We start from the raw sequence: 19854 nt of genomic DNA on the forward strand, positions 1-19854 counted from the left end.
TGCACTTGATTATTGTTATTCAATTTAATTAGAATTATATTATTAATTTTTTGAAAACGCAATATAAACTGTAGTAGTTATATTAAAGTTATTATAAAGCTTTTTATTATTATTATTATTATTATTATTATGTGAGTCTTTCTTACCTAAATACCATAATGTGACCATGCAAATTTATTTGAATAGGAAAGCCAACTACAGAAATGACTTTTATAAAGAAAAAATGCAAAAAAGTTACAAAGTTAATGTTGGTGATGAATAGTCGCCAATCTTTGATATCCTAAATTTTGAAAATTCTCTACAAAATCTTAAAAAGTTGACGTCAATGAAATTGATATAAGATCAATGGAGCGTGGTTCTATATAATTTCACTTTTAAACAAATTGTAAACAATCGTTCACAGTTTAAGGTCTCAATTGTTATTAAAAAGAATAACCATTTGAAAAAATTATAATTTTTTTTATATAAAAAAAAAAAAAAAAAAAAAAAAAAAAAACTGTGTAGCCCTTTTCAAATTAGCCCCCTTATTATTATTATTTTTTTTGTTCCAAATGGTTATTTAAATATATTTTTTTAATTCTATTTATTAATAACTTCAAGCGTATTTGGGAAGAAAAAAAAAAAAACAAAAGTGTCTAATTTGGCACACAATGGTAGTACTAGTATATAAGTCTTCAATATCACTTTTTAAAGTTTGAAAGCATAATTGCAAAAGAGAGCTGCTACGCGTCCCGAAAGTTTTCCCGAATTGAGGTTCCTGACTGACGTGGCGTTGGTAAAACAAACTGCAGTTAAGTTACTATTATTAAAAAAGAAAAAAAGAAAAAAGAAATAGACCTATCCCCTTCGGCCCCAAAAGAAAAAATTTCTCTCCCCAACCCCATGCATTTGGCTTCCGGCGAGGCCCACGCCCACGCCGACCCATTGCACCAGATCGGAGCCGACGTCCACCATCCGGTGCTTCTCTCCCCACGCTCCTCTCTCTCTCGGTGACACCCACTAAACGACACGGTTCGCATTTTCCCTCTCTTCCGATCTTTGATTTTTTTTTTTCCCCATTGCTTGCTCAAATTTCTTAGATGATGGGTTCTATTTAATCTGTGTATTTTTAAGATATAGTGGTGGTTGTTATGTTTGATTTCGAAAATGGGTCAAATTTTAGGGCTTTGAAGTTATGAGTTTGAAACGAAATTTGGTCTTGTTTTGTTTGTTGACAAGAGGAATTTTTTTTTCATCTGGTACTTCTCACAGATCTGCAGTATTCTTTATTTCCTGTGGAGCCAATGAATTCCTTTTAGAGATTATTTTGCATCAACAAGTTTCTCGTCTTTGTTGTGAGCAGCATGTATTGTTATGAGCTTTGTGTTGCCAGATCTGTTTCATTTGCTGGTGTTTAAGGAAGAGATAGGTTGGATTTGGATGGTTTTGGATGTCACTATTGTGGGTTTTGGGATGGTAATTGTGTATAGACATTCATCAAAATTGTTTTGTTTTTTCGTGTCTACTTAATCTGACTCTAGCTTATTGTATCCGTCATGCATAATGTAATTTCAATGATTTGGTCAAATTGGCTATCCACTTTGGTCTTATGTAATTTCATAATGTATCCGTCATGACCTGTGAATCTATGTTTCAGGCGGTACACTTTTTTTTAGTAACATCTCCACCTTTCCCAATTGTGTTCTTATTGAATAAATGGTTTGTGCAGACATAATATGAATTGTGTTCTTATTGAGTAAATGGTTTGTGCAGACATAATATGAAATGGAGCATGCCCAAAGACCCCAAAGACCTTAATGCAGCTGCATGGAGAGATCATATATGTGGATGAAGTCATGATAAAGATAAAAGGCAATTTTGGATTGTGTAGAAGATGCTGTTTAATGACTTCTGTTAGTGTTCTTCAAAAGTATAGTTTTAGATTGGAGTACTTGTGATCCAGTTTTTACTGGAGTATTTATTGTAATTGTTTTGTTTTGTTATAAAAGATAGAATTGACAAAATAGCCTGCACATTCTCCTTAATAATGATGCCATCCTTTTAAGAGGACGAGAAAAAGCTCAATCCTTATGTCTGTCAAGTTGTAATGAAGTAAAAGATTGGTCTGTCAAGCTCACTAAATCAATGGACTTAATGCCTCAGGCATTCATGCAAGCCATCAAAAATCCCATCACATAAAAGCAATATGCAACAAATCGATTAGAAGTGAGGGAAGGTTCAAAATGTATACACTACACAAATTTATGGAATGGTCCAATTTCTAAATTTATTTGCTCCGAAGGCTATATGAAAAGGCTCAATTCTTAACATCATTTTATTAACACTAGTATTGTTGTACCCAGCTTCACCCCATACTTCATACTAAAGAAGTTGTAATTCCATGGATAAGGGTAATTCCATGGACCATTATCCGGAATCTACAAAGAAAACTCATTCTACAAATATCTTCGATTCCTGAAATTGCATACTTGAGCACCCTTTATAGCATCCGATATCTTCTCTTCTTTATTCTCCATGCTCTCTTTGTGCTTTCCCCATAGCACTGAGTAAAGCCCCACAACAATCAACACATAAGCACATGCTGCACATCAACCTGCATAGGACAAAAAAAAAAAAAAAATCAAACTCAGCAGCAGCACTCAATCTGAAGCCAATCACACATACCCAATATCAAATAGCACAAAAATAACATAAAGTTCCTCATTTTAGCTCACACCCATTTTGAAAACTCACAAGAAAGTGAAGAAACCACGATTCCTTGCATGCCTGACTTTCACAAATAAAAATTTCACATAACACTCATTCATAATTCCTCACTCTAGCTCATACCCAGAAACAAGCTCCCACTCTAGACCTCAATTTCAAAGTAAGTATGGAAAAAACTCAGGGACATAAAAAGAGTGGGCAACCAACCTTGGTCCCAAGCTCAGAATTAAAGTCGTACTTCTCAAGAGCGGTATGGAAGGTCTCGAGAGTGAAGGTGACGCCATCTGTAGGGGCAGAAAATAAAGAAATAATGCAGATCTGTGAGAAATACCATATGAAATCAAAAAAAAAAAAAAAAAAAAAAAAACCTCTTTTCTGGTTGGATGGTGGGTCGTCGGTGAGGGTGGTGCTTGGTGGTGGCGTTGGATGCTGCTGGTGTTGGGTAGAGAGAAGTGTGATGTGCTGTGCGTGATTTTTGGGAGAGAGAGAGAGAAGCATGCTGAAGGTGAAGGGGATAGCATGCGTGGGGTGGGGTGGGTGAGTGGGTTTACTTTTTATTAAAAAAAACTTAACTGTAGTTTACTTAACTACAGCCACGTTAGTCGGGAACTAAGATTCGGGAAAATTTTCCGGATCTCTAGCATTTCTCATTGCAAAATGAGTAATAGTTTAGGGGGTTAAAAGTATATTTTCTCTCTCTTTTTGTTTTTTTTTCTTGTTTTGTTGTTGTTGGTTTTGGTAACAGAGGACAAAATAAACCCCAAGGATAATCCAGTATTGATGTACTAACAGACAAATTCCTTGACATGAATCAAATCTATCTGAAAATCATAAGGAAAGAGACAGAAGAAGTAAGCAGTGCTGCAGCTGAGTATTCTCAATGCAAAGCCCAAAATGAATTAAATTTGCTCAAAACGTTCAATATATGAAGACAGCAACTAGATCCGAAAAGTAACACTACTATGAATTTCCAACTGTGTCACCAAATACACCTTTTTTTCCATTCAATTTTATATGTTCTTGTAGCTGACAAAAACCAATAGCATAGCTAGCCGTCATGAAAGGTAAAACAGACTATATATATAGAGTAATACCATTTACCTCTTTGCCTCATGCGACTGATTGAACAGCTCGGTCAAAGCTCTCATCTGCAGAGGATGCCCTTTTGACAAGCACATGGTCTGGGTGTGAAAGTTTCAACTGGCTGCAAAACAGTGACTTAAATCTGTCAGTCACTGACAACAATAATTACTTAATTTTTCTATCATTGCAACTCATTTGGAAATAATAATACCAAGAATATTGAACCCTAATAGCCTTAATTTGGAAAAACAGTAGAGTAACAATACAAATTTGCACAACAACTTTGCAACGCCAGTCATCAGATAAGCCAGAAATGTACACTAGGACAGTTGCATAATAATGTCATTATATGCACTAAATTGCAATCAAAATGAGGAGTGCATGGTCGGCCTAACATCCAATCCATGTGACAGCAAGCATCATGTCCTAAAGCAAAAACTTACACAGCAAGATTGTTAAGTTCAACGTAGATTACCAAAAAAAAAAAAAAAAAACTCAAAAAAACTCGTTATGGATACACTGACACTCGTTAAAAACTTGCATATGCATTATATTATGTCAATATTAATTTGAGAGGCTCCTATTTAAGTGGTATTTTGTTTTCAACAAATGCTAATGGATTCTATGAGAACTTTTGCCAGCCCATTTGCTTGAAAGGTATTATGTTGACAAGTTCAGGAAAAAATTGTGACCGAGTGGGAAAAAAAAATCTGAGAGGCAAAATTGTCTAGTGTTAAAATCATCAGATCTCACTATTCTGCCCAGCATTATACACTTCAAAATCATGATGGCCCACTTTCTTCAGTTGTCAAACTGCACTTAATTGTAGCTTTTGCAACGGTAAATAAAAAACTGTGGCCATTGACATTTATGCTTTTTCATTAATTCCGTGCTAGTTTTTATAAAAATAAAAGAGCAAAAAGAAACAAATGAAGGCATGAAATGATAGCATACCTGAGAAAACGGGAAGACGATTTACCAACGTGAAGACAGCATACAACCAGATTGGCTAGAGTTTCTGGATCCTTTGCATCCTGTGTCAAATCACCAAACAGCTCTTCATCACATCTATAATTCAAAATGAACACGTATCTATCTAATGCCAATTCAATGCAGCCTTTATATAAATATTTAATAGTTTTAAAAAAAAAATCTGGTACGTGATATTTCACATTTATGACTAAATACAAAAATAGAGGGATTTTAGAGAAACGAGAAAAAATAACAAGAGAACCTACAAAAGTAAAGCAACACATGTAGTAAATTCAACTTTTTCACTTTTTACCCCACCAAAATCATTTAAATATTGTCAATTCAATAAGTTTTTTTTTTTTTTGTAAGTAACAATTAATAGGTTGTGCAAATTGCCCAGTGACTAAGAAAAAACCACTGGTTTACTCATTTAAAAGCCACAAAATCCAACATGTTGATTGCTTAGATACTTGCCTTGTTTAGTGCTTCAAGCAGTAGGGTTTCCGCTTCATCAAAGTTTCCCATGTGCATGCAGCAAACCGCCTTCCCATTCAGGATCAAACTTGTCATCTGATACTTCTCTGAGAAATCTTGGAAAATGAGGTATGCTTCCTGTATCTTGGAACCACCCTGATTCAAAAGAAAACATAAGCTTACAAACAACTATAGTTTCTCTCTTAAGGAAAATCAGAGAGTGTACATACCACTGCCAAATTTAACCATGCATTAGCAAGTTGAGTTAGTGTGTGGTCCTCATCAGCCTGTTGCATGACCCTAAGCTGTCTCTCTGCATAATCTGACCTATGCATTTTAAGGAATATTTGGACATTCAAGGCGTGCCTGCAAAAGCAGAATAATTTCTATCAGGCTTATGAAAATGACAAGAAGCATTCTCAGCAATATTTTTTCCTCCACTTAAGATAACTAGTTATGTGACTTCTTATTAAAACATTGGTGGGCAAGGATACAACCCCTCATTTGCATAATGTCATTTTGATGACAGATAAATTGTTAATGGAAGGACACAGCAAGCATTAACATTTGCAATAAAAACTTTAGTTCCAAACCAGACAGGCACAAAAATCAAGCTTATCAATGTCCAAAGGTCTCTTGGAAGACCCATCACTGTGTTTCAATAGTTTCAAACCTTCTTGCCCTTCTCGGGGAAGGAAGGGCAAGAATATTGTTTGATGGGTTTGCTTCTATAACTTCGGGGGTCTTTTTGTGGGAGCTCATAGTGAGCTTAGGGTTGTTTTGGGTTTTAGGTGTCGGGGTTTCTTTATGCTTTTATTGGTTTTTTTATTTTGGGTCCTATTGTGGGTTTTCACAGGTTTCCCTATGTATACTTTTTGTGTACTTAGAGGCGCATTACACTTTTTGATATATATAGATTACTTATAAAAATAAAAAATAAAAAATAGGACAACAAACCATCGAACACTTCCATCATCATTGTTGTCAACTTAAGTAAATAAGAATACAACATTGGTGCAGTCAAGGCATCAAGACCCTAACTGGACTTATTGCCAGCCTTAGATCCTAAGAGGAGGTGAAATATCATTTCCTGATATCACCATAATCATTTCAAGAAATTACGTCAAAGCAATGTCATCAGTATAGTCAAGGAATCAACACGTTTAACAAGACTAGTCAACCGCCTTGTATAAAAGGAAGTGGTAGGAACCAAGTAAAAAATTGAGGGAGGGGAGAGAATAGATTGCACAGGTGAGGGGAGCAAGCTGGTAACCAAAAACCAATTAACATCCAATTTCAATCAAAGAAGCTAACTTGTTCCAGAAGCTTAGAACATGTAAGAAATCATGACACGTTCAAGCATCATTATCTGGCTAGATTCTATGCAAGTGAGCTATGTTTGAAAATTTTGAAAGACAAAATTCAGAATGATCATACTTCTACAAGAGAACTGTATGTGTCAGATATCAAAGAAGCCATTAGTGTGTTCCACAAGGTTTAGACAATGTAAAATCATGACACCTTTAAGCACCATTACCAGGCTAGATTCTATGCAAGTCAAAGTATCAAAGTTTGGGAATTGTGAAAGTCAAAAGTCAAAAGTCAGCATGACCCAGTGACTTCGACAAAAGAAAACAAATACATAAAACAAATACTTTCTCAGAAATCAAACTTCCTGGGTACTACATAATATCTATCAAATAAATTTTACACATAGAAGGAATGAAAATAAATACTTCTCAGTTTCAAAAACATATCCGATACAGCTTGTACACTATGTCACAATGAATGCACCCTCCAGCTAGAGGATACAAATTTTTTTACTGTTAACCATAGTGAACAACTATGCAGATAGCCTTTGGGCTAAATGGCACTTCCAGCCCCAAAAATATTGGGACAGTGGTTGAATTACGGTTCAAGTCCGATAAGGTGTTTGTTATTTACCAATAGAAAAAAATTAAAAAATTAAAAAAAATTAAAAATAAAAAGGGACAAAGGGACAGAAAACAAACTAGAAACTACCAAATCGAGCCAAGACTAGGGGTGCAAATGGGTCAAGCAGAACCAAGCTTTGCACTTCTCAGTCTTGGCTCAGTAGGAAATTGTACAGGCTTGAGCTTAGCTTGAGCTCAAGCTTATCTCAAAGTTCTAGCTCAAGCTTAGGTCTGAAGATGCTTGTCTGAGCTCATGAACCAGCTTGAGCTCGGCAAAAATACACCGCCCAAATGAACACGAAGCATCAACTTTCTCAACCCTTTCAAAAACTTTGAAATGAAATCAGGCAGTAGGTCCCCACAGAAGCACGGATCCCAATTACCAACTCAAGGTACAAGACCAAAAAGTATTCACTAACTTTTCACTTTCACACGCAACACGCACAGTTCATAACAGCGACAAAAAGTGAGGGGGCTTGTAGTTTTGTATGAGAAGCATGCTCTGAACTGATGTCCTTTTTGCCATTAACTGATGTGGGACTCTTTCTTAATGGCAGGAAGATTTTCCTTTGTTGGCTACCAACGTGGGATTGAACATGAGTTCCACAGTTGACAAGCCATGTATCCTTTGTCACTTCCCCAGCAAACTAAGCACTCAGTTGACAGAAGCAATTAGTATAAGTTTCAACTATCTCGCCTAAACATGCTTCCACGCTGTTTAAGATCTCTAAGATTGATTTATTCCTAATCTTTTTACAACCGTAGCTCCGTGGATATGATAGGACTACCCCTTAGGCAACATGCAAATCTTATCCAAAGTCTAGCACGACTTTTTTTTTTTTGATAAGTAATGAAATTCATTACAAAGGGCACACCCAAGTACGCAATAAATATATAAGAGAAACAAACATCCATTGAGAGAGGGCATAGAAAAAGAAGCCCTTCAACTTTGCCACTATCCTCTCACTGCCTTCAAAGCTTCAGACATTTCTCTCTCTAAATCAATCAATATTGGAGATGTGGAGTTACCAGGAGAAGGGGCATGTGTAGAACATTTTTGTTTTCCCCATTACTGATGGACAAATCTGTTTGAAAACTTAATGATGTGGGAGCCTCACCAAGGCAAGGCCTTTAATACCCACCCTTAGTAAACCCCGAATATATGACCCCACTTGTCAGAACTGTGTAAGAACTCCTAGTGTGGAATTGAACCCAAGATGTCCGAATCTACCCCTCATCCCAAGCCCACCCTTTGACGACTAGGCTGCACCCTGGAAGCATGGGTAGAACATCCAGTAGACAAATTGCGTGTTGTGTTTCTCAATTTAGGGCCGTCTTGTGTTGGTAGTCTGTCAGACACTGATGGTTTTGGAGCACACCCTAGGTCCGTTGAGTGGGCTTTTAGTGTTAAAGGGGGGAAAATTCTTCAGTGGAGGATTTGCGGGAGTTCAGTGTCATCGGCAATAAGGGAAAAGGGACAGTTCTGTCAGCTTTACTTGGGATGGAGTTGGGTAATGCACAGGGTAACAGTAAGCCAATTAGCGACCCAATGCCTTGCCTGGATGTAGATCTATACAGTAGAAATGAAGTCATGTTATGTACAGTTTTGAGTACCTTAACCCCACCCACCCCCCAAATGTGTTTGGGAAAAATATTTGCTTGGGGTGGGAGTGTTCAAATTGGGTTTTGCAAAGAGTGAAGGAGATCCATCGTGTCATGGGGATTTCATGTGAGGACTATGATAAACAATTTATGGCAATTTTGGCAGCTATTGAAGCGATTCATTCCCAAAATGGATCAACCTCCAATTCCAAACTAGTAGATAGAGGTACAAGGGAGTTAAAAAGATTGGCATGCTATTAATTATGACTCTAAAGGTGGTAGATGTTCTCAGTTCTTAATGAAACCTAAGTTGTTATCTTGGATCGTGAGAGGGCTCAATGGGGGTGATAAACTCCTTAGGGTGAGGAATTTACAAAGAGAATGGAAGACTGCTATTGTTTGCCTTCAGCATATTGTGAGAACTAGACATTAGTTTAACCAAATAATTGGTCTAGATAAAATGTATCTCAAAGAATCATCAATGACAAAATCACTCTTCAAGTGAGATTTACCATCCAAATCAAGATCTGATGCATCAAAAAAACTTCTCAAAACATTATCACTGTTGACAGCTACAGAGATTTACCCATTTCTCACAGCTTATTGAAATACCAAACACTGTATGTTGATGTTAAGCATCCAAACTTGAACGAACTTTCATGTTATTTTATGAAAAAAGTGAATCATCGAAGGCGGCATAAAAAAAACATTGAATTAAATGCCATGAAAGGGAAAACAAAAAGACAAACAAGAAATCGGATCCAAGACTCCGAACGGAACAAAAAAGGGCCAAAAAGAGCTGGAGACTCACAGTTCCATAGTGCCTCCAGCATTAGTGTGCTTAAGAGCCTCATTGTAGTCCTGCTCATGCATGAAGACGATCCCAGCAATCAACCTCAAGATCGGGTTGTTCCCAATCACGGGATCCCCCAATCACTCCTTCAGACTCGAGATCGTCGACTCCTAACACAACAATAACACTCGCAACAATCAACATTGATTTCCATCCTTTCCCATACAAAACTAGACCATCAGCAAGGTCGCGTTTGGTGGCTCAGAACTGGATTCGATTCAAAATCACAGATCCGACGCATTCCAATTCGGGTAGAACCAAACGCGGCCTTACGAAGAAGAGCTATAAATCATAAGCTAGCGGAACAAAAAAGCAAGAGCGAAATTCACTAGATGGGGAAGAAAAGAGACCTTGTTATCGGGGGAGGAGAGATAGAGGGCGAGTAATTTAACGGCTTGGAGAGGCGTGGCGGCGGAGGAGTCGATCTCGCTGGTGACGAGCTGGAAGCTGCCGAGGGCGATGTAGGAGCGGTAGACGAGGCAGTCGCGCTCGATGACGTCGTCTGGGGAGAGATTGGGGACTTCGCTGTTGTTAATGGCCGCCTGGAACGCTCCCAGGTAGAAGTTGTTCCGGAGACTGAAGAGCTGATCTGGTCCTGCCGCCATTTTCTTTTCTTTTTTTTATTTCGCTGCAGATCTGAGAGACACCGGACGAGGGAGAGAAAGTGATAGAGAGAAAGTCGTTAAAAAATATATCCAACACTTCGGAAGGAGTGAACGTGGGCCGGGTCAGCAAAAAACCCAAATTGAAACATTACAAACCCGACGAATCACAAACGGGTTGACCGATTTGGGTCCATGGCCCAGCAAAACACTAGTTTTTTATTGGGAAAAATATAAAAAAACTCTCCAAACTACCCGCTGTTTTCAATTTAGCTCCCTAATGTTTCAAAAGTGATAAAGTAACCCCCAAAACTACCAAACTATTTCATTTTGGCCACTCCATTAGTCAAAACCGTCAGTTTGGACGGAAACTGCAAAACGACGTCGTTTTGTTACAGGTAAGTTACTACAATGCCCTTATATGAAAAAAAAAAAAAATTGGAAAAATATAAAAAAAAACCCCTCAAACTACCAGCCGTTTTCATTTTAGCCCCCTAATTTTCAGAAAGTGATAAAGCAGCTCCCAAACTACCAAACAGTTGCAATTTGGCCACTACGTTAGTCATTACCGTCAAATATGATGAAAAATTTTAAACTACGTCATTTTGACTAGGGTAAGTTATCGAAATGCCTCTTTTGAAAAAAAAAATTATATTAAAACAAGCAAACAAAACGGCACCGTTTTGCTTGAAATTAGGGTTTCCTTACACTTACTAAAACGGTGCTGCTTTGGTAAGTGTTAGGAATTAAAAGAAAAAAATCCTAGACCCCACACAAGTGACCCAAGAAAAACCCCCAACCCCAGTTTATCTCTCTCCCCAAAACCGCCAGCCACCACGTCGTTCTATCTCCAGCAGCCTATAAATCTTACCCATAACTCAATCCTTTTAAATCTGTCACTTTGAATCCCTGAACTTTCATTTTCTATTACTTTGGACCCCTTTGTTAGGTTTTAACGTTAAACTCAAACGAAATGAATTTTTATGCCCATTATACCCTTACACGGAAACTACATCGTTTTAGGCCCCAAAACTACAGCACCCACCCCAACCAAAAATGACACCACTTTGGGAATTAAAATTATCTTTTAAAAAGAAAAAGAAAAGACAAAATATTAAAAAAAAAAAAATCGGGGTAGCTGGAGGCCAAAATGGGGTGGCCACCCCCAAAAGCCCAAAACCCTTTTTTTTTTTTGGCCTTTGTGGGGCGGCCGAACCACCCCCTTGGCCATGGGGTGGTCCGACCACCCCCAGACCGGCCATGGAGGTAGCAAGACCCCTTTGGCCAAAATGGCCTTAGCCACCCCGATTTTTCTTTTTTATATATATATTTTGCCTTTTCTTTTTCTTTTTTTTTTTCTTTTTTTTTTTTTAAAAAAATAGATACCCAAAATGGTGTCCTTTTGGGTTGGGGTGGGTACTGTAGTTTTGGATGTTTTCGAAATTTCAAGTGGACTGAGTGAGGGTATAATAGGCATAAAAAGTCAAACTCTTTGAGTTTAACGTTGAAAACTAACAGATAGGTCCAAGTGATAGAAATTGAAAGTTCAAGAGCCAAAATTGAGAGATTTGAAAGTTTGGGGGGGTTCGTCAAATCGGCTAAAAGTTTAAGAGACCAAACTATAGTTTCCTTTTTTTTGTTTTCTTACACTCAAAAATAACAACTTCATGGCCATTGGATGGTGACCACCCTTCATTGTCATTGTCATGTTATAGTGATGTATTTAATTTAATTTTTTTTTTTAATAGAATAACAACGCTCAATGGTGGTGGCTGCCATCAAGCAACCATTGCAATGTTCATGCCACATGTTCTCGGCGGCCACCACGAGGTCACCAAAAGTTCATAATAGCCACCATAGGGCCGCCAAATGTTCATGGTGGTCACTATAAAGTCCCCAAAAGTTCATGGCAGTCACTGACGTTCATTGTCGCTACCATAAGCATTGTGGCAATCATAAGGTTATCAAAAGTTTATAGTAACCGCCACAAAATTGCTAAAAGTTCAAAGTAACATCTCAAGCTGCCGAAAGTTCTTGTAGGTCTGTGGCCACCGTGGGATTATTAGAAGTTAATGGTGGTCACAACGTGGCTGCCGGACGTTCATGGTGATTATTTTTGAGAAGTGTTTTTTGTTTTATTTTAAAAAAATATATTATAAAAATTGTTTTGATTTTGAAAAGCGTTTTGTGAGTTATTTTGAAAAGTGTGTTAGTAATGGAAACTACATTTAAAAACCCGTTTGAATAACTTATATTTGAGAAGAATTTTGAGCATATAAGAAGCGAAAACAATTTTTTTAAAATAGTTTTCCAAACATATCCTTGAATATTTGTTTTCTTCTTTTGCTTTTGTTCTGCCTCACTTGCTTGTGACTCCTTTACTACCGATTTGGTGGAATATTTTTTCCCATGAAAAAGTGAAAATGATTATAGAAAAGCATCTATTGTTTTTCTTTTTAATTATTCATTGCTTCTTTTCCCAAAGAGGTGATGGCATTAACATTGAAGATGAACTATAGCATTATTGTTTGTTTTGTAGGAGGGTCATATTTTGTTTCTTAGACAAGTGATCTAAGATAGTCACTACCTAAGAATAGTGCAATTGTTTTAACCCTTACTTATGTTTGGATTTTCTACTAATTTTGTAATCATTTCTAGTAGTGCATAATTTTGTAATAATTTCCTGACAGAGTATATCTAATATGCAAAATCCACTCACTCACTACTCTCCCTCTCTCTCACACACACACCCATAGTCTTGGAATATATGCAAAACCCATAAATAAATTCACTTCTGAGCAATTTGTTGCAACAGGTGATCAGTTACTTGGAACATGTTATTGCTGGTTTCTTGGCAAAAACAAAGAAGCAATGAATTCCATGATGAAGAATCAGGGAGGATCCCCATTTCTACCATGTGTGAAAGGAGCTCCAAAGCCTTCTGAAAATCTCCCTTCCTACACAGAGCATTAATCAAGGGATTATAACTTGTTATATCCAGAATGCAACCCCTCTCAACCATGTCATCCATGAGCTTCAAAGCACTGCTAACTTTCCCCTGCCTGCAAAATCCACTAATCAAGGCATTGAATGTAGATGCAAGCGGAAAATAACCAAGATGAACCATCTCATTCACCAGTTCAAACGCTTCACGCACACATCCTTGTTGGCAAAATCCATGGATTAAATAATCATAAACAAGAACACTTGGAACTCCCCCTTCTCCAAGCATCTGATCAAAAACCTTCTTTGCATTCTCAATGGCGCCATCTGCACAAAAAGCTAAAATACTCAAGCTCCTATCAACAGCTCTAGGAAATAACTTCCCCATCATTTTCAGAAATGCTAGTGCTTCATCCAACTGATTTTCCTTGTATAGACCATATAACACACTGTTATAAGGACTAATCCGCCTCCCACAACCCCCCTTACTCTCCTCCATTAGTTCTAAAATCTTAAACCCATCTTCCATCCTACCTCCTGAACACAAAGCCTTGATTAGTGTCTCGTATGTAACAAAATTCCAGTTAATCCCTTCTGTTTTCATCTCTTTAAACAGATCAAGAGCCAAATCCAACATCCTTTGCTCACAAAATCCAGAGATTAAAATGTTGTAGGTGTCTACATTTGGAAGGCAGCCCTTTCTCTCCATCTTTGTCAGAAAGGAAAACCCAACTTTCATTTTCCCTAATCTACAAAAACCCTTTATCAAAGTATTATATGCCACAATGTCTATCACACCTCCCTTAGTCTCCAATCTCTCCAAAATCTCAACAGCCTCAGTTACACGACCAACATTGCAGAGAAGTTCCAGCACCTTAGTTACTGTAATAATATCTGGCACAAACCCAAAACTGAAGCACTTCTCTAACAGAACTAGAGCTTGAACCAAATTCTCTTCTTTAGAGTAAGCAGATATTAAGACATTAAAAGTCACATCATTGGGTTCCTTCATTTCATTCATCAAGCTCCTTGCTCTCCCAGTTTTCCCATTCCTGCAAAGTGCATGAAGTAATGTGTTATAAATCACGGTATTTGGTGTAATTCCCCTAGACTTCATCACTTGCAAAAGCTTAAAGCCATCGCCAATCCTGTCAGTCAAGCAAAGCCCTTTCATTAAGATCCCGAAAGTGTAATCATCGCCTTCAACACCACACCCCATCATTCTCTTCCTATAAAACGCTCTAGCCAAATCAATATCGTCCCTGACAAGAACATTTAGTATTGAATTGAAAATCTTCAAAGACGGTTTCTTTTCAAACCGAGAAACCAAGTCAACCACTTTGATCACTTGCTTAACCATACGCGCCCGCCCGAGACCACGGATGATAGTAACGAAAATGTCGTCATCTGGGGGTGACCCGATTGAGTTGGGCATTTCGTCGAGCAGATCCTGTACAGTATCAAAGCGACGGAAAGCACATAAATTGCGTATTAAAGCACGGTAGGTGGACTGAGAGTGGGTGAAGTTGGGGAGTTTGGAGGCCCATCTGAAGGTTTCAAGGGCTTGGGAGGCCGATTTCTGGTTTAGTATCAAATGCGCAATCTGCTGCTGGGTTGGAACAGGATATGGTGATGTGGAGGAGGAGGATGAGAATGAGGATGCAAATGAAATGGGTTTTGATTTTCGGCCGAGAAGAAGAAATCTTTGATATGCTTCAGTGGAGAAGATTGCAAGAATTGAAGAGTTAGAGATTTTGGGCATTGAGAAGTGCTTTGTTTTACGAGTCTCGTCTTTCCAACGCTTGAGTGGTTTTGTCTCCGTAGTGGGTGCTGAGTGATTATTGCCTGCGTTAGAGAAAGAAGAAGAGAAATGTTAGAGAAAGAAGAATATTAACCAGAGAAAAGTAAAATTAATTCGAATAATAGAATTTGTAAAGAAACTCTAGTTGCGATTTCATAAGAATAATCTGCGTTTTTAAAAGATATCACAAAACATATAGAGTTTGGCATTGCGATTTAAAAAACACTTAATTTAAAATAATAAGAAGAAGAAAAATATGCGATTTCTATATGCAGGCTCGAGAGTGCTTATTTGAAAAGGCGCGAATTTAAACCAAAATCATGATTTCACATAACGAATATTTAATAAAAAAAAAACTTTTTAACATGTTTTATCAAACGTCTTTGCGATTTAAAAAGTAGCAAATTAAAAAACGTAATTTTTAAAATCGTACTTATTAAAATCGCAATACCAAACGGACATGTACTTTCGTCAATTTTTATGCAAGAACATGTAAGAAATCATAAAACCTTCTAGCATCACCATCTGGCTAGATTCTATGCAAGTGAGATGTTTGAAAATTTTGAAAGACAATTCAGAATGATCCATTGACTTTTGACCGAGTAAAATACATGCTTCTACAAGAGAACTGTATGTGTCAGATATCAAAGAAGCCATTAGCGTGTTCCACAAGGTTTAGACAATGTAACAAATCATGACACCTTTAAGCACCATTACCAGTCAAAATTCAGCATGACCCAGTGACTTTGACCAAAAAAAAACATAAAACAAATACTTTCTCAGAAATCAAACTTCCTGGGTACTATGTAATATCTATCAAATAAATCTTACACATAGAAGGAATGAAAATAAATACTTTTCAGTTTCAAAAACATATCCTATACAGCTTGTACACTATTTCACAATGAATGCACCCTCCAGCTAGAGGATACAAATTTTTTTCCAGTTAACCATAGTGAACGACTATGCAGATAGCCTTTGGGCTAAATGGCACTTCCAGCCCCCAAAATATTGGGATAGTGGGGAAAAAAAAAAAACAAAAACAAACAAACTATCAAACTAGAAACTATCAAATCCAGCCAAGACTAGGGATGCAAATGGGTCAAGCAGAACCAGGCTGTGCACTTCTCAGTCTTGGCTCAGTAGGAAATTGTACAGGCTTGAGCATAGCTTGAGCTCATTACGATCTCAAAGTTCTAGCTCAAGCTTAGGTCTGAAGATGATTGTCTGAGCTCATGAACCAGCTTGAACTCGGCAAAAATACACCAACCAAATGAACATGAAGCATCAACTTTCTCAACCCTTTCAAAAATTTTGAAATGAAATCAGGTGGTAGGTCCCCACAGAAGCACGCATCCCAATTACCAACTCAAGGTACAAGACCAAAAAGTACTCACTAACTTTTCACTTTCACGTGCAACACGCACAGTTCATAACAGCGACAAAAAGTGAGGGGGCTTGTAGTTTTATATAAGAAGCATGCTCTGAACTGATGTCCTTTTTGCCATTAACTGATGTGGGACTCTTTCTTAATGGCAAGAAGATTTTCCTTTTGTTGGCTACCAACGTGGGATTGAACATGAGTTCCACAGTTGACAAGCCATGTATCCTTTGTCACTTCCCCCAGCAAACTAAGCACTCATTTGACAGAAGCGATTGGTATAAGTTTCAACTATCTCGCCTAAACATGCTACCACGATGTTTCAGATCTCTAAGATTGATTTATTCCTAGTCTTTTTAGATCCGTAGCTCCCTGGATATGATAGGACTACCCCCTAGGCAACATGCAAATCTTATCCTAAGTCTAGCATATGATTTTTTTTGTAAGTAATGAAATTCATTAAGAACCAAAGGCCACACCCAAGTACGCAATAAATATACAAGAGAAACAAAAATCCATTGAAAGAGGGGATAGAAAAAGAAGGCCTTCAACTCCGCCACTATCCTCTCACTGTCTTCAAAGCTTCGGACATTTCTTTCTCTCTAAATCTATCAATATCGGAGATGTGGAGTTACCAGGAGAAGGGGCATGTGTAGAACACTTTTTTTTTTAATGATGCAGGAGCCTCACAAGGCAAGGCCCTTCAAGCCCACCCTTAAGGAGTAAACCCCGAATATACGACCCCACTCGTTAGAACTGTGTATCAAGAACTCCTAGTGAGGAATTGAACCCAAGATGTCCAAATCTACCACTCATCCCAAGCTCACCCTTTGACCACTAGGCTGCACCCTGGCGGCATGGGTAGAACATCCAGTAGACAAATTGCGTGTTGTGGTTCTTGATTTAGGGCCCTCTTGTGTTGGTAGTCTGTCAGACACGGATGGTTTTGGAGCATACCCTAGGTCCGTTGAGTGGGCTTTTAGCTGTTAAAGGGGGGAAACTAACCTCTTTGCCGGATCTTGATTCTTGAGCTGAGAATTTGCGGGAGTTCAATGTCATCAGCAATAAGGGAAAAGGGACAGTTCTGTCTGCTTTAGTTGGGATGGAGTTGGGTAATGCATAAGGTAACAGTCAGCCAATTAGCGACCCAATGCCTTGCCTGGATGTAGATCTATACAGTAGAAAGGAAGCCATGTTATGTACTCTTTCAAGTACCTGCCCCCACCAACTGTGTTTGGGAAAAATATTTGCTTGGGGTGGGAGTGTTCAAATTGGGTTTTGCAAAGAGTGAAGGAGATCCATCGTGTCATGGGGATTTCGTGTGAGGACCATGATAAACAATTTATGGCAATTTTTTGACAGCTATTGAAGCGAGTCATTCCCAAAACGGATCAACCTCCAATTATAAACTAGTAGATAGAGGTACAAGGGAGTTAAAAAGATTGGCATGCTCTTAATTATGACTCTAAAGGTGGGTAAAGGTGTTCTCAGTTCTTAATGAAACCTAAGTTGTTATCTTGGATCGTGAGAGGGTTCAATGGGGGTGATCAACGCCTTAGGGTGAGGAATTTACTCAGAGAATGGAAGGCTGCTATTGTTTGCCTTCAGCATATTGTGAGAAATAGACATTAGGTTAACCAAATATTTGGTCTAGATAAAATGCATCTCAAAGAATCATCAGTGACAAAATCACTCTTCAAGTGAGATTTACCATCCAAATCAAGATCTGACGCATAAAAAAACTTCTGGAAAACATTATCACTGTTGACAGCTACAGAGATTTACCCATTTCTCACAGCTTATTGAAATACCGAACACTGTATGTTGATGTTAAGCATCCAAACTTGAACGAACTTTCATGTTATTTTATGAAAAAAGTGAATCATCGAAGGCGGTATAAAAAAAAACATTGAATTAAATGCCCTGAAAGGGAAAACAAAAAGACAAACAAGAAATCGGATCCAAGACTCCGAACGGAACAAAAAAGGGCCAAAAAGAGCTGGAGACTCACAGTTCCATAGTGCCTCCAGCATTAGTGTGCTTGAGAGCATCATTGTAGCCCTGCTCATGCATGAAGACGATCCCAGCAATCAACCTCAAGATCGGGTTGTTCCCAATCGCGGGATCCCCCAACCACTCCTTCAGACTCGAGATCGTCGACTCCTAACACAACAATAACACTCGCAACAATCAACATTGATTTCCATCCTTTCCCATACAAAACTCGACCATCAGCAAAGTCGCGTTTGGTGGCTCAGAACTGGATTCGATTCAAAATCACAGATCCGACGCGTTCCAATTCGGGTAGAACCAAACGCGGCCTTACGAAGAAGAGCTATAAATCATAAGCTAGCGGAACAAAAAAGCAAGAGCGAAATTCAGTAGATGGGGAAGAAAAGAGACCTTGTTATCGGGGGAGGAGAGATAGAGGGCGAGCAATTTAACGGCTTGGAGAGGCGTGGCGGCGGAGGAGTCGATCTCGCTGGTGACGAGCTGGAAGCTGCCGAGGGCGATGTAGGAGCGGTAGACGAGGCAGTCGCGCTCGACGACATCGTCTGGGGAGAGATTGGGCACTTCGCTGTTGTTAATGGCCGCCTGGAACGCTCCCAGGTAGAAGTTGTTCCGGAGACTGAAGAGCTGATCTGGTCCTGCCGCCATTTTCTTTTCTTTTTTTGATTTCGCTGCAGATCTGAGAGACACCGGGCGAGGGAGAGGAAGAGAGACAGAGACAGAGTCGTTAAAAAAGATATCCAACACTTCGGAAGGAGTGAGCGTGGGCCGGGTCAACAAAAAACCCAAATTGAAACATTACAAACCCGACGAATCACAAACGGGTTGACCCATTTGGGTCCATGGCCGCGCAAAACATTAGTTTTTTTTTTTTTTTTGATATGTTCCCAAGAGGTAGCTTAATCGGATGTGGACCACGTGGAGGCTAATTCTTTAGAAATAGGAATGGTTATTACTTGTTACTGATTATAATAAGCTAAAATAGAATGATAACTCCTTGGTTTAGAGACAACAAAATTGGAATTGAATATTTTTTTCTAAAATACCCCAACTCTAATATTTTTTTTGGGAGAAACTTCATTTTGGCCCCTGAACTTCCACGTAATTTGACAAACCTCCTTCAAACTTTCAAATCTCTCACTTGGAACTCCTAAACTTTCAATTTACATTACTTTGGACCCATCTGTTAGGTTTCAACGTTAAACTCAAACGAAATGAATTTTTATGCCCATTATACCCTCACTCGGAAACTACACCATTTTGGGCCCCAAAAACAGTACCCACCCTAGCCCAAAATGACACTGTTTTGGGCATTAAAATTATCTTTTAAAAAGAAAAAGAAAAGGAAAAATATTAAAAAAAAAAAAAAAATCAGGGTGGCTTTGGCCAAAATGGGGTGGCCACCCCCAAAAACCTAAAACCCATTCCGTTTTTTTCTTCTTTTCTTTTCTTTTTTGGCCTTTTGGGAGTGGCCGGACCACCCCCTTGGCCAT

The 19854-nt window shown here is 38.4% G+C and overlaps 1 protein-coding gene, 1 long non-coding RNA gene and 1 pseudogene across 2 annotated transcripts; 1 reads left to right on the plus strand and 2 right to left on the minus strand.

The window, feature by feature from the left end:
* Positions 1-813: 813 nt before the first annotated feature.
* Positions 814-2064, plus strand: LOC132168813 (uncharacterized). The gene is made up of 2 exons (XR_009438931.1): positions 814-1011; positions 1753-2064. It is a non-coding gene; the product is annotated as an uncharacterized LOC132168813 (long non-coding RNA).
* Positions 2065-2175: 111 nt separating this feature from the next.
* Positions 2176-10277, minus strand: LOC132168812 (coatomer subunit epsilon-1-like; annotated as a pseudogene).
* A 2715-nt stretch (positions 10278-12992) lies between these two features.
* On the minus strand, positions 12993-19092 carry LOC132168811 (pentatricopeptide repeat-containing protein At2g17525, mitochondrial-like). Its single transcript, XM_059579870.1, has 3 exons — positions 18755-19092; positions 18363-18514; positions 12993-15014 (listed from the first exon to the last, which is right to left on the minus strand). The coding sequence occupies exons 2-3, from the start codon at positions 18418-18420 to the stop codon at positions 13015-13017; spliced, it is 2058 nt and encodes a 685-aa protein (XP_059435853.1). The 5' UTR covers positions 18421-18514; positions 18755-19092; the 3' UTR covers positions 12993-13014.
* Positions 19093-19854: the final 762 nt, after the last annotated feature.

Source organism: Corylus avellana, chromosome ca2 (genome assembly GCF_901000735.1).
Source record: "Corylus avellana chromosome ca2, CavTom2PMs-1.0".
Lineage (NCBI taxonomy): Eukaryota > Viridiplantae > Streptophyta > Magnoliopsida > Fagales > Betulaceae > Corylus > Corylus avellana.